Genomic DNA, 13073 nt, shown 5'->3' on the forward strand with positions numbered 1-13073 from the left:
ATGGCACTAGGGGCGGCGAACTACCACGCCAAGTAACCCCGCATCAGCAGTAATTACTTCGAGTAATCTTTCTCGGACTTTTGCGGCAAGTTCTTGCTTGTTTTCTTTTTTTTTATACATTTCGGTTAATTCGAAAATCCGCTTAATTCGAAGAATTTTCGTAGTCCGGCGACCTTCGAATTATCGAGGTTTTACTGTATTAGGGTCCGTGTCAACTTGTTTTTGATACCTGGTGTTTTTAGCTGGACCGCGAAGTGTTTCAGACTGTATCGCTTTTGATAGGTTGTGTTCAGGCAGAGCAATTGCTGGCCACTTTTGGAAGGCTAGGTTCGCCTGCACCAAGCAACACCCCTCCTCCTCACATACACTGCCACACCCCCAACATCTGCTCTGGCCATATGTGTGGCAGCCTGCATAGTTTTGACAAAGTCTGTACTTTTGTGCTTGCTATTGTATAGTTATAAACTGGCTGTGATACAGACAAAAATGAAGCGAAATTACAAATTTTCTGGTCAAGCCTAATACAAGAGCACCCAACACAGAGTCGTAATGAATATACTGAATTTTTATGCACTTATATGAATACAAAGTGTGCAGTCATTATAACAAAAGCTTTTTTTCTTGTTGTTGTTGCTGGCAATGTTTGTTCATGTAGGTAATATTTACCTACATGAACATACTGTAATTTCACTAAAAGTAAAGATACCATGGTTTCACTTCAGACTTTTTATGCATGTTTTTGGGCACCACAATTCTTAAAAACAAGAGCAAATAAGTTATAACATGGTGTGCTGGCTATAGATATTATGAGAAAAGTGGGTAATGGGTTTGCAAACAGTAATTTTATCAATCAATTAAAATAAAATGCTAACCATAGTAGCCCATCACAATATGGTTTCATGAACTATTATGTGCTGTGGAATCGCCTTAATACCAAGCAAACAATTCTGCACTCACCGAACAGCTGGCGGGTACAGTCTCAAACTTTCTGAGACAATACAGTTCAAATACTTAAGTTTGGAAATATCATCGAATGATGGCTCGCCACCCTGAAAAAAAAAGAGTAGGAAAACCAATTATTTCTTTGGAGTTCACGACCATTGCTGTTCTGTTCTTGTGAAGGCACATGAAGCCACAATAGATAACACAGCTAACTGCCTACACAGTAGCATGAAATGTCTGAATCTGTGAAATGTAACTACAAGCTGTACATTTGTCATGTGAATGTGTACCAGTGTTAAGCATCCAGTGCCATACAGCAGCATTATGCCACAGCTTCAATATTTTCTAATTTATACGCTGACTCTGGCATAAATAACAATCATGTGCATCAGTAAAATGTGACGCATATGAGCTACAAGCAGATGAGGCTGCCGTTGACAGGATTTGTGGCAAATTTGTTTGTTTACTTTCATAGCGACATATTTCGAGCAGAATGTGGTTCCCAGTCTTTACATGAAGATGTAAATGGAAGTACAGTTAAACCTGGATACAGTATAGACCACTTATAACGTAACCGCTTTTAATGCAGGACCGGATATAGTGCGGTCTTTTCAGACTCCCGTTAATTTTCCCATAGCACTCCATGTATACACGTATCGCTTATAGTGCAGTTGCGGGAAACGAAATACCGGTTACAGTGCGGCTGCCTGGAGTACAGAAGTCAGCGGAGACGGCGAACGCTTCACTCAAACGGGCGCCCCAAGGAGTGCTCGAGGAAGAAAGAGAGACGAAGTGGAGGAGAAGGGCACGTGGTGCGAACGAACAGCCAGTGAGGCTGAAACCAGAATCTTGAGTGCGAGTCGTGAAATATCATGGCGCGCATAGCGAGCGAGGGCTACAAAACTGCCAACGCTGGCCAACGCTCGCTTCACGATAACGGCAGTAAACGAAACTTCAGGGAGCGGGCTGCACCAGCACGGCACGGCGACGGGCGCACGTGGAGACCGTGGAATGTGAGGGAGGAGGGCGGCAGGGAAGCGGATTTTGCCTCGGCAACTCCGCCGCTTCGGTGGCTCCCCTCGCCCTCCCTCATAGCTCCCTCACTTTCGACTGGACTGTCACCGTGCGCGCCCGACGCCGTGCAGGCGCCGCCGCTCCAGCCGGCCCGGCGCCAGCTCCCCGAAGTTTCATTTTCTGCCGTTATTGGGAAGCGGGCATTTGCCGGCGTGGGGGGCAGTGCCGCTGCTTCCTTCTGCGCCGTAGCCGCAGCGTGCAAGGTCAACACGTGACTAGAAAGTAGAGGAAGCATAAAGGAGAAAGAAGGGTTCACTGCCATTTTCTACGCGTGCCATTTTCTACGCCGATTCTGCGTTCCGGCGCAACGCAGAATCGGCGACCTTGCCATTTGAGAGAGGGTGAAATTTCCGCCGCGTTTTATTGCGATAGCAATTATATGGACACTTCAACCGGATTTCTGCCGTCGGCGTCGCCGGCGTCGTGAGGTTCCCTATAGATAAAATCTTCGCCGCGCGCCGTATGCCCGAGCGGAAGCGTGCGGGGACGCGAGCTATCACGGAGAGCGAACGCACTCAATCTCCCACGCGCAAGCAAGGAAGCTGGAAGCCAGCGCCGGAGGGAGCGGGGGGCGCACTTCTACTCTGCCAACAACCGCGCTCGTCGCTTGCTCGCACCGTCTCTTATCTCCACACGGCTCTGACCTTTATGCGCTGTGCATTCGCCGCTCAGTTTCCGTTGAAGCGATAGACCGCACGTACCTTCGCCCGTTGCTGTGGCGTATGCGCTTGCTGCCAGCGTTTTGACAGTCGTTGTCTGCAGTCATTCAGTGTGATCTATTCATGTTTGTTTGTGCGCGCTCACACCATGCTTGTTCAATCAGTTAGTAATAGTCGGGCCACATTTTCCAACGCACGCTACACATGCAATGCTGCCCGGTTCGGTAGTGCAGCGCTACAGGTGTGTCCCTTCGCACGCGCTGCCCACGGGAAGCGTTTCTCATCAACACCACTGTTTCACACGCGCCTTCTCGTGGTCATCGAGTCTCTCTTCATGTCGGTCTACTTACGCCGCAGCACACCTGCTTACTTAATCAGGTCATGTTTACTACAATTCATATTGCTACCAAAGCCGCTCACCTTACTTCGTATGACATTGCTGTGTTGCTATCGCATTCATTGCTTCGCCCTTAGGGCGAAACTGTGACATTTTTTTTTCTTACTTTTTTTGTTTTTTTGTTTCGTTTGCGCGCGACATTGAGGGGTCTCTCCTAAGCTTTTAGTCTATGGCGGTGCCGGAGCAATGCCGGTCGGAGGCGCCGCCGCGTGATTTGGTTCGAATTAACGAGATTCGACTGTAAATTGAATGCAAACGTTCTAGCCGCATCCCTCGACTGTCGCATACGCGTGGCGGCTCGGTGCACATGTTTTGCATATGTGCGGACCTTGAAAATTGTTGCTTTGGTTATAGTGCGGTACCGCTTATAGTGCGTATATTCGAGACTCCGGCGACTTACGTTATAAGCGGTCTACACTGTATAACGAAATCGACGAATTCCCGGAAAATTTCGTTATAAAGAGGATTTCGTTATATGCAGGTTCGGCACGAAAATTTGAAAAAGAAACGCTTACCGTATTTACTGGATTCTAACGCGCCCTCAATCGTAACGCGCACCCGTTTTCCGTTTTCGTCGAAGCACTCATTCTTGGAATGTCACACCAGGTACCGGATGCGTGGACGCGTGTCATTTCGCACAAGCGCGAGGCATCAGAAACAAGGAGCGAGCATCACGATGGCGTCGTAGCGTCGTATAGCGTTACTGTAGAACCCCGCTGTTACGTTCCCGAGGGCTGCGTTTTCCCGGCTGTTACGTCATTTTCGGCTCCCATAGAACCCAATGCATTGGTAACCCCGCTGTTGCGTCGCAACTGTGGGACCGTTCCCGCATCATACGTTGTGAACTGCCATCCTGCGCCGGCCGGAGCGGCCATTTTGACTTTTCATGTCGCTTCGCTTGGTGGCTTGATGATGGCATTGGCAGCCCAAAGTGCCGGGGGCGACAACTATGACGTATTTTCGGTTTCCGCCAGCAAAAGTATGGCCCTTCAGATCCGTATTTGCTATATAAAGATGGTGTCTATGATGCGTTGTGGCCCTAAAATTGATTTTGGCTCATAGATATTCCATATAATTTATTATTATTATTATTTATTTGATTTGAAAACATATACATAGAAAAAAGAAAGCGAGGAGCAAGGCTGGCAACTGCCACCAGAAGGGGCACAACGCCTGCCTACTCTTCGGAAAGGACGAGAGAAACATAGAAGGAAAGATAGGAAGGAGGGGAGGAAGGAGGAAAGGAAGAGCGAGATGACAAATGTCAAAGCTACTAGAGAATGTAAAATAAAAGAAATAGTTGCTGCGGGTTAGAAACGTGCCCCTAAGTTCGTTGCTTCTAGAAAAGTAAGGAGAGCACGATGAGCTTCATCACGTCGAGACGCACAACCACTGGGGTATAAACATTCATCTAGAGTCGTACACCGCAGGCCAAGGAGATGGTAGTCCCTCACTAGTGATTTGCGTTGCGCACTGAAAGCGGGACATTCCAATATGAGGTGCTGAAGTGTCTCGCAGCCACCGCAAGATGTACACGATGGACTAGTCACACGTCCTTGTCGGTGTAAACGTTCGTGCACATTAACACAGCCAACCCTTAGCTTGAGTAGTTGCGCTCTAGCGCGATGGGGCAAGCCTCGACCGCGAACACGCGGCGGGAACGTTCCATTTGCGACGCGCTGGTCTGGATGCTGCTTGAGTAGGTGGCGACGAATCAGCAGGCGAGCGTCATCAAGCTTGCACAAAATTTCAGGGCAAGCACAGTCGTTATGAGTGCAAGTTGAAGCCAGTCGATCAACCTCTTCATTTCCGGTGATCCCTACGTGCGAAGGTATCCACTGAGCAACGAGAGATACCCCATGTGATAAAATTTTGTTGGCAGAGTCAGTAATGCTGCGCAAAATTGGGCAATCAACCTGACTGCGTTGTAATCTGCTAAGGGCAGCGCGGGAGTCCATAAATATGACAATCTTCGGCGGTGTGGTTAACTCCTCTTGCACGTATTTCAGTGCAACATTAATTGCTGCTAGCTCCGCAGTTGTTGACGAGGCTGGATGGGGTATATGAAATATACGTCGTACTTGAGTTGAAGGCAGAAAAAAGCTGCAGAGGCGCCTTGACCTTGATTTGCAGACCTTTTCCATATAAAGTCCAAGGGCGATAACACAGTCAACGCGCGCCGTATGCTGTATGTGCGAGTGAAATCATGCGAGGGGAGCCGACGACCGTGTCTAAATCTAAGGCATCGGCGAGGGAGCGAGGGGGGAGGGATAGCGGGGCAGCGTTGTACTGTACTCTGGCATCAACTGCATACTGCGCGGCGGCGCGCGGTCGCGCGGGCCGTATCTTGAAAGCGATCTGCGTTGGGGCAGAGTCTAGCAGTGTAGGTGCGTCGGGGGCTCGTAGCTTTGTGCGTGCTGTGTGTTCTCGGCACTCAGTTTGCTTTGAAGCGATAGACAACAGCACGAAGGTCACTTCGCTCGCTTCTCCAGTGGCGCTTCCACCCGCCGCCAGCGTTTGACAGCGCGTGATCGCGCTCATCGAGTGTGATGTGTCACAGCGTGTACCAGCGCGTCGGCATCATCAACTGGAAAAGGAGAGAGTGCCGGCTTGGCGGGCTAGGCCAGCTGCAGCAAGCGGCAGGATCAGGTTTGAATGAAGGGAGGGGGCCGCAGCGGCAAGATCGCCGGGTCGAGGGATGCACGCACGCCCACGTGCGCTCGCTTCGCATTCCGTCGCGGCGGAGAAGGTGCTTCCGGTTGCTGCTCGCCCAAAAATGACAAAATTTGGGGCGAAATCTCTAGGTTGTCGGAGGTGAAAATTCGTTATATCGAGGGGGTCTCCCGCTGCCACTTCGTTAAGTAGAGGTCTCAAATACATGTGCTTCTATGGAGTAACGGCGGGGAATAGAAAAACTTCGTTATATCCAGGAATTCGTTATATGGAGGTTCGTTATAAGCAGGTTTAACTGTAGTAAACATGCAGGATCAACCTTACAGTCTGGGCAGAGGGCTTGGTCTGCTTGCAGCAACAGTTGCTTCAGTAAAAAAGGAAAAGGCCTCACACATCTCTTGAAGCAATCATCCACTCCCTCCCTCAGTCTCTGCTGCACTTCAGGGTGCAGAGCTAGGAGATATGCAGTGTGTGCAATGACTGAAGAGGTTGTGTCTTGTCCCGCAGTGAAGAAAGTAACACACTGCGCCAGGGCTTCATCTTCATTTAAAGCTGTAAGCAACGTTAAGACATATAAGTATAATGCACAGCCAAAGGAACGACTCTTTATGAGTCATCAAATTGTGATCATAATGTCATCTGATGGCACAAACAGCAACCAAAGCAAAGTGCAACTTTAATAATGCAAGGAACAAACAATAATCTTCGTAGCATTGTGCCTGTAAACCATTCATTCATATTTATTTATTGTACTAGCCAGTCTCCTCATAAGGGTATTGAATCAGAACTGAACCGAAAACTGAAAACCGGAAAAAAAAACATTATTTCTGCTTGAACCGGAACTGAAACGGAACGTTACCATTTTTTTTTTCACTCAGAAGTCAAACCAAAAAGAAAAAATAATGGTTTTCAACATAGGCTGGTCCCCTTTTATAGAGCTTTTCATCCATGAATTGCCTGCACTTGTGGTTGAACTATAGTACTTCATTTGTCAATACACACCATCTTCGTGCAATTTTAGAAGTAGCAGCACCATTAGTATGGTTTTCAACGTTTTGCACGTTGAAACACGTTTTGCAACCTTGGAGGACATCAAAGCGAATGCGATGGCTAAACTCCATCAGATTCCATAACAAGCCTTCTACTGCTACTTCCAACTATGGCAGGGGTGACGGAGCAAGTGTGTGTGCACACAAGGGTCCTACTTCGAAGGTGATTAGGTAAGCATTGCCATAGGTTGTAACATTAGCACGCTGAACCACCATTCCGGGAACTTTTTGACTGCCCCTCGGTAGATTCCAGCATTGGTGCTGGATCTGCTTAAATTCTTTTGCAACTACTATCTACCTATGGCCTGAAGAACAACAGGCATGATTTTTCCGTGCAGCTTAGCAGCAGTGTCAACCTGTTGTAGAAAATAAATGTATGCTGTTTTCCTGTACTTATTCTTCAGTTATGCAAGTGAACTAGTGGTTTAATGATGACATGATAGCATAGATCATGATGGTCGTCGTCAGCATAATGGCAAGGATGGACATATGAAATAAGTGCACGCTGGCAAAAATCTCTGCCTTCTAATAAAGAGCTTTTATTTCTCTCTCTGCGTCAAGTTTCGAGCTTTTAACTGCTGTTGCAGTTGGCCCATCGACAATTTTCATCTCTGATAACAAGTGAAACATTAAGAACTACACTTTGCCTCAGCTCTCCTTGCTTTTTATTACTGTTGTCCTCTTTGTTTTGTCTTATTTATGTGACGAGTATTCCCAGTTTTTCACAGCGTAATGATAATAAAGAAAGGATAATATTTTTCAAACTGGCCAAGTTCACCTTCACTGTAGGGGAGCTCTGACGAGTGAGTCAAACAAGGCAGCTATACTGTCCATTTAAGGTTAAATTTTAAGACTTAAAAAGCCATGAAGTTCAATGGAAGCCATTAAACATGCTCAAAATTTACAATTAACACTTGTGATCAAGCAAGATGTTTTAAAGAAAGCACAATAAATAAAGAAATTTTTCAATAGAACATGCTGCCAACCTTTTAAGTCAGCAGTCTGTTCAACAGCTCGCTCTGTGCCTAGGTTGTATAATTTGTCTTCAGCATCATGCGATACTTCGCAGCTGCCCTGAAGGCCCCCAACTTGTGCATCAACCATTAACTGCAAGAAGTCTTGGTGTTTCTGCACCGAAGAAGAGCAATATTTTTCCACATCAAGAAACAACAGCTGCAAGACATGAAGAAGAGCACTAAAGATGGGCGAAAAACATAGTTTCAGTGTATATTCAAAGGAATCTCATTAACATGGTAGTCTACATCTGTCTATACATCTCTACATTGTAAATGTATAAATAGGTCACAATGTTACTCATAGATTGTAAAAAAAAAAAAAAAAGTGGCCACACAGTGCAAAATGTCACACAGATTTTTGCAACACTGGCCAGTTTTCCTGAGTTTCACCTGAAGAGAGGGTGTGTAATATTTCCAGACAATGTCAATGGAAAAGTAAACAAAGTAAACACAAAATACAAAATAAACATGTAAGATTAAAACACTATACTCCATTTAATGTATAGCAGGCAATGCTACAACGGCTTCTCTCAGGGCTCACATTTGCGACCAAAAAATAGTGCATTACATATAAAAGGTACAGGTTATAGGCATGTGTCATGCATAGGTCAGCAAAATAAACAGGACTTATTCAGACTTGTCATAATTTTACTTAGCCGGGCTCAATTGGACTCAGACTTATGTGTTGGCTCGAGTCTGAGCAGATCGACTCATAAATAAGTTTGCCAACCTATCATTGCGTGTAGTTTGATGCAAGATTAAATGTCGTACTTTTATGCCACAATGCATGATATTAAATATACGGTAGGCATCACAGATCTGCGCATATTTACCACCGAACAAGCTGGAGTGGCACACAGCGACCACAGTGCACCACTTACGCTCACAACCAAAACATATTACGTCGCAAACTAGAAGCACAAAGGGGCACAAATAATACATCATTTCATGTAACCTTACATCGACAAGTTGTATTTGTAATGTATGAAGTAATTATTCTGTAGAAGGCATCGCAGACCAAAAAGCAACCACACCGCAAAGCACGCTAATAATTTCTATGACCACTTTGCTTGTGTACCTTTCACAGCATTGCCTGCTAAGTAAGAATCAAAGTACATAGTAGTACACCTAAGACGCGTTGAGAGCATGGCATATGCAATTCCTGACATAATTCTTATGCTTAGCATTTCTGAAAGGGCACACTGTCCTACAATTCTGGCTACGGTATGTTAGAGTCCGAACCGTAAATCGTATGGCTGCACTTATTCCTTTGTTTGGCAAGGTGCGACCTTGTCGCATGCACAATGCTAAAATCTTCCAGGCCAAGGAGCCCTAATTTTTTTAGCAATGCGAGAATGCAGATCACATAGCAATGAAACTGCATCCAAACACAAGTTATTGCATGCAGTGGCAACAAGGACTTACCTTTGAAGACAGTTTCCTTTTCTCAATCATATTCAAGCAGACATTTTTGAAGAATATAAATGTGTCGGAGCCAAAGAAACGCAGCTTTAGCAGCTTCATAATGATTGGAAACAGTCCACAGATGTAAACTGCACAAGAAAAGAAAAGAGTCACTTCGACTAAGTTGTGTGCCCTATTGCATTCACTGAGGTACCTACAGAATAAGATAACTGGTAGTGTAACCTTCACATTGAAGGCTGTCCTTGCTTTGGAAACAAACTCATTGGTTTGATCGGTGTGGGAATTAAGCTTTGTCCCAAAGGCACACCTTGCAATGACATCCAACGCATAATGTCCAAAGAACCTGCAAAGGCCCGTCTCAGCATCTTGCACAAAACTATTGGCAAAACAGTACTGCTCACTCCTTAGCGTTCAGCTCTTTTCCACCTTCAGCAACTTTCAGCAAGTGCTGCATCGAGGTTTGGGCGCAGTCTTGAATGAGTTCATTCATCTAGAGTGAAGGCACACAAGATATAAGAATCAGCTAGGGCTTGGAAATTGGCCAAACCTAAGTGGCTATCGGTCCCAGTCAACCGATAGCCACTTAGTTCACAGTTTATTACACTGATAGTGCACTTAGGTTCTTTGCTGGCTACTAGATGTGTAGAAGGGGCTGAAGCAAGGAGAGTAATATGTTTAGACTTGTGTGAGCACATGCAGTGTAAGATTAGTACAGTCTTACGAGTGAACTACAAAAATATAAATTTACATGTCCATGGAATCATGGAGTTTTGTACTGAAATCTGTGACTTGCAGAACTTCCTTTATCTGGTGGTACTTCTGGCATCCGTGTTAGGAAAAGGTAGGCATGACGACACTGACACAAGTAGACACAAAACTTATCTGTGCATGCTCAGGAATGGCAGCGCGACCCATCACACAGGGACACGTGTGGGCTTACATGAAATATACCTGTCTGCGCATGAAACGACATTTCATCCTTCCTCAGGAAGGCCAAATCACTAACCTTGGAACTGTTTTCTTTTTTGGCTAAGGCGCATAAACAGGGCATCCGTTTTCAAGCGACTGTTTTGGAGAAAGGGACTCGGCAGTACGCTGCTGCTAGTTATCTGCAAAGCTGCTTAGCACCACTAAGCTTTTCAGACCCATACCACATACCAGGTAGATGTTTAGCTTTCTGTATGTATACTGAATACCTTTAGTACTCTCTGCCCCATGAAGGGTTGTGGCGATGTGTTAATGGAGTGATGATGGCATTATTTTTTTTTTTTTGCTTTTCACCTTTGCTCACACCTCCTTTTCTGTGCTGCTTTGTTTTCGGCAGCATCAACGGTCATGTTACTTGCGAGCCTAGCACAGTGCTCCGATCGAGGTCAGATTACCCACCCAAGAAGACCATCTAAGATTCCACAAGAATGCCAGTCTTTTAAAAGAAAAGTATACGTCAGTGTATGTATTCAGGCAGCATATAAGGGGAGCAGAAAGAGATCAGTGGAGGCAAGCTACCAGACGGTGTTGGAAAAACTCCCTTGTGGCCGCCACACTGTGTTGTCCAACATTTTGCTCGCCCTGTCTGGTGTGGCCAGAAATCACCATCATCATTATTAGCCTACCTAGTAGTAATGCCCAGTGAAGAGCTAAGCCCTCTCTCAGTGAGATCCAAATACCCATGTCTACTGGCTCCATCCTATGCCTGCAAATTTCTTCACGTCACCCCACCACACAATCCTCTGGCAGCGTCAACTACATCTCCCTTCCCTTCACCCCCATTCTGCCACTGCAACAGATCATCTCCACTGCAATGACTATACGTGACTTCCAATTCTTTCCATCAACGCAGCTGCACACTCTCTTGCCAAATGAGTCCACAGCTGACCACCTTGCGGAGCCTCCCTGTGGCAAAGGCAGGGCTAGCAGCAGGTCGAATCTTCCTCCAACGGTCTACAGTGACCATGCTCATCATGTTGTCCAACATTGGGTCATTCAATTTCATGTGCTGCAATTGCAAAGTCATCAGTGAGGGAAATGTGCATGAGTGAGAAATCACAACTCTGATGAGCACAAAATAGCGTCACTCGGGTATTTTCAGATCACACAGTGCAAGCATGCTCAATTCATTACCACTTGGAGGTAAAATAAATAAACAAATATGTTGCCCAACACTGTATTGCTCAGTCGCACTCTGTAAAAATGAAGCTACTGCATTCTATATTATTTGCTCACATCTACCCCAGTTTCGTGGAAGAACGATGAGGGAGAATGGTTTACACGGAACAATCACATAAACGCTTGTTTCGTTACATATTATCTTGTGTGCTTTCCAGATTTGCAGACGATATTTGTGATTTTGCACATATGAAATTCCTCACCTTAGAGGTTAGTACCTATGTATTATCCATTGGCAAAAGTAATAGACTAGACTTTGCTTGAGATGAAGCTTTGGACATCCTGCCAATGCAACATTAGCAATATTACATTGTACTGCTACTTCCACAGCAAACATGAGACAAATGAATAGAATACTCAGTAAAAAAACAATTGACTCCAATTAGCTTTTGCAATAGGAATCAACTGGGACCAATAGGAACCAATTGGAAAATCCTTACTTCCAATAGGTCACGATTGGGTCAGAGGAGAAACCAATTGGAGTTGCCAATTGAAATGAACTGGACCCAATTGGAACCGATTGGAAAATCCCTAGTTCCAACGGGTTACGATTGAGTCAAAGTGAAACCAATTGAGTCCGATTGGACTTGCCAAGTGGAATCAACTGGGCCCATTGGGAACACGGAACAATCACATAAACACTTGTTTCATTACATATTATCTTGTGTTACAATTGGTTATGATCGAGTCAGGGATGCAACCAATTGAGTCCAATTGGACTTGCCACTTTGAACCAGCTAGGCCCACCTTAAATTCCCAACTGAGTCTAAATGGACTACCATTACGAATGAACTAGCTAGAACGTAACCAACTGGGAAATCATACTTTCAGTTTATGAACTAATTCAAGGAAACTGGAATGAGTTATAGCTATATATGCATGCAGTACAGCTGAAATATCATTTAGGTTTGCTTTGTGGGGTATATATGTGTATTGGTATTGCCCATTGGTGCAATTGATTTCAAACCAATTGGCACCCATTGGGTACAATTGGTCGCTGAAACAAAAACCAATTGGTCACGTTCCAGTTGGTTCAATTGGTCCAGTATGTGCTAATTTACAATTGGAAATTTTCCAATTGGTACCAATTGGAATCTTTGGCTGGGTAGGCAAGACAGAGTGTCTACTATCAACTAATGTTTACTGTTTGATTCTGCAGAATGTATACGATGCAACCATTCAAATAAAGACACACACTCAAAAAAAATTTAAGAGGAAAAAGGCGATAAAGTATTTTTAAGCACATTATAAACCAAAGTAAAATTTGTAAAGAAACAAAATTTGTATTGCTTTTAAGGCATATGATTCTCTTAAAGATGCTACCTGCTGACCTAATGACACTCGAAACCAGTCTTGTCGATCTTTCTAGATTTTTAAGGCAAAATAGGCTGACCACGAATGCCTCAGACACACATGTATGATATTCTGCCCTATAAACAAGCCACTATACCATGCATTTCTGTGACAATTGTCTCCAATTATTAAAAGCAGGAGATTCAAGGCAAAATATTTAGTACTGCTGACCAAGTTTCATAGCAATGGCAGATACCAAAGCTTGCACAATGACTGCCAATATGAGTATTAGTTTTATTCTCTTCAGGTGCCAATGTCCACTAAAAATTTAGTTTGAGCATATTTCTTTCATTTTCAGTTATAAAAAGCATGCAGCTAT

General features: G+C 44.8%; 1 protein-coding gene across 4 annotated transcripts in view; it reads right to left on the minus strand.

Moving 5' to 3' along the window:
- Positions 1-13073, minus strand: part of LOC119456533 (cytochrome P450 3A8) — a 35695-nt gene that overhangs the window by 14547 nt on the left and 8075 nt on the right. For 3 of the 4 annotated variants that reach the window (XM_049669946.1, XM_037718365.2, XM_049669945.1), the window contains 7 exons: positions 11115-11231; positions 9637-9725; positions 9433-9578; positions 9236-9363; positions 7781-7922; positions 6137-6297; positions 958-1049 (listed from right to left, as the gene is read on the minus strand). In XM_049669946.1, coding sequence (XP_049525903.1) covers positions 958-1049; positions 6137-6297; positions 7781-7922; positions 9236-9363; positions 9433-9578; positions 9637-9725; positions 11115-11231 — 875 coding nt within the window. The remainder of the gene's footprint in view (positions 1-957; positions 1050-6136; positions 6298-7780; positions 7923-9235; positions 9364-9432; positions 9579-9636; positions 9726-11114; positions 11232-13073) is intronic. The other variant, XM_049669944.1, reaches the window with a different exon arrangement.

The sequence above is a fragment of the Dermacentor silvarum genome, chromosome 6 (genome assembly GCF_013339745.2).
Source record: "Dermacentor silvarum isolate Dsil-2018 chromosome 6, BIME_Dsil_1.4, whole genome shotgun sequence".
NCBI classification, from domain to species: Eukaryota; Metazoa; Arthropoda; class Arachnida; order Ixodida; family Ixodidae; genus Dermacentor; species Dermacentor silvarum.